At 56.3% G+C, this 998-nt stretch overlaps 1 protein-coding gene across 1 annotated transcript in view; it reads left to right on the top strand.

Annotated features, from left to right (window-relative positions):
- The first annotated feature begins 802 nt into the window (after positions 1-802).
- The window catches only part of LOC142046355 (Y-box-binding protein 3-like), a 56,199-nt gene continuing 56,003 nt past the window's right edge, over positions 803-998 (top strand). Inside the window, exon 1 of the mRNA XM_075062714.1 lies at positions 803-994. Within this exon, the coding sequence (XP_074918815.1) occupies positions 940-994 (55 nt within the window). The 5' untranslated portion in view covers positions 803-939. The remainder of the gene's footprint in view (positions 995-998) is intronic.

Below are 998 nucleotides of genomic sequence, written 5' to 3'. Positions count from 1 at the left end.
GTTCATCATGATAGTTCTGGTCAGCAGTTTAAACTCTGCTGCCCACAAGTTATACAGGTATGTGCCCCTCCACCATTTAAAGGTCCAGGAATTTTTGAAATTCCTCTTCCTGTTTGCTTGGCCTGAGCAGTTCACATAGCATCTTTCCAGTTGATCATACTGGCTTTCTGCAGCAGATGCACTCCTGAGTGGAGCACACTGAAGCTGTTGGATCTGCTGAGTATATGGGGAGAGGAGGCTGTGCAGTTGCAGCTTTGCACCAGCCATAGAAATTTTGATACATGAGCAATGATTCTGGACATGGTCAGCCACCACAAGGAGTGTTGTGTGGACCTGCTCTACTGATGTTATTAAAAGCAACTTATGATTGTCAACAAAACTTAAGTTGACTTAACTTTCCCACTGGTGCAAATCAGGAGAGAATCCACTGAAATCAGTGGATTTACGCTAGTGTAAAACTAGGCCCAACTTACCCCTGTGGTGTGTGAGTAAGGCAGGACGCCAGGGCCCCTTTACCCCAGCCGATTGCATGGGTGCGTGGGGCGGTACACGAATGCAGAAGTGGGCCCTAGGTGCGTAAATATGTCTTGTCCTCGAGCCCTCGGGTGTCAGTTCAGCACCCAACACCCCGGTGATGATAAAATGGGGACGCGCTCGCGCATTCACTCGCTCGCTCCTCTGTAACTTTCCCTGCCCCGTGCGGGGCAGCCCCAGGCAGGCGGCGCCAGGTGGCTCTGGCGGCGCGGTCCCTTTAAATGCTAATGAGGCCGCCCCAGGCTCGGGGCTGGCCCTCGCTGACTGTGTTAAAAACTTCAGCGGGGCCATTTTGGGGGCAGTAAGACCCAGCGCGGAGCCCTAGCGACCCAGCGCGAAACACCGACCCACCCGACGCGCCGCGCGCCAGCACGCGGCCACCACCGACCGCCCCGGAGAGACGCAATGAGCGAGGCGGCGCAGACCAGCCCCACGGCGGCGGCCCCCCCATCTCCCACCGGCCC

Source organism: Chelonoidis abingdonii, chromosome 1 (genome assembly GCF_003597395.2).
Source record: "Chelonoidis abingdonii isolate Lonesome George chromosome 1, CheloAbing_2.0, whole genome shotgun sequence".
NCBI lineage: Eukaryota > Metazoa > Chordata > Testudines > Testudinidae > Chelonoidis > Chelonoidis abingdonii.
The sequence above is the reverse complement of the archived record's forward strand: the minus strand, read 5'-3'. Positions and strand labels throughout refer to the sequence as shown.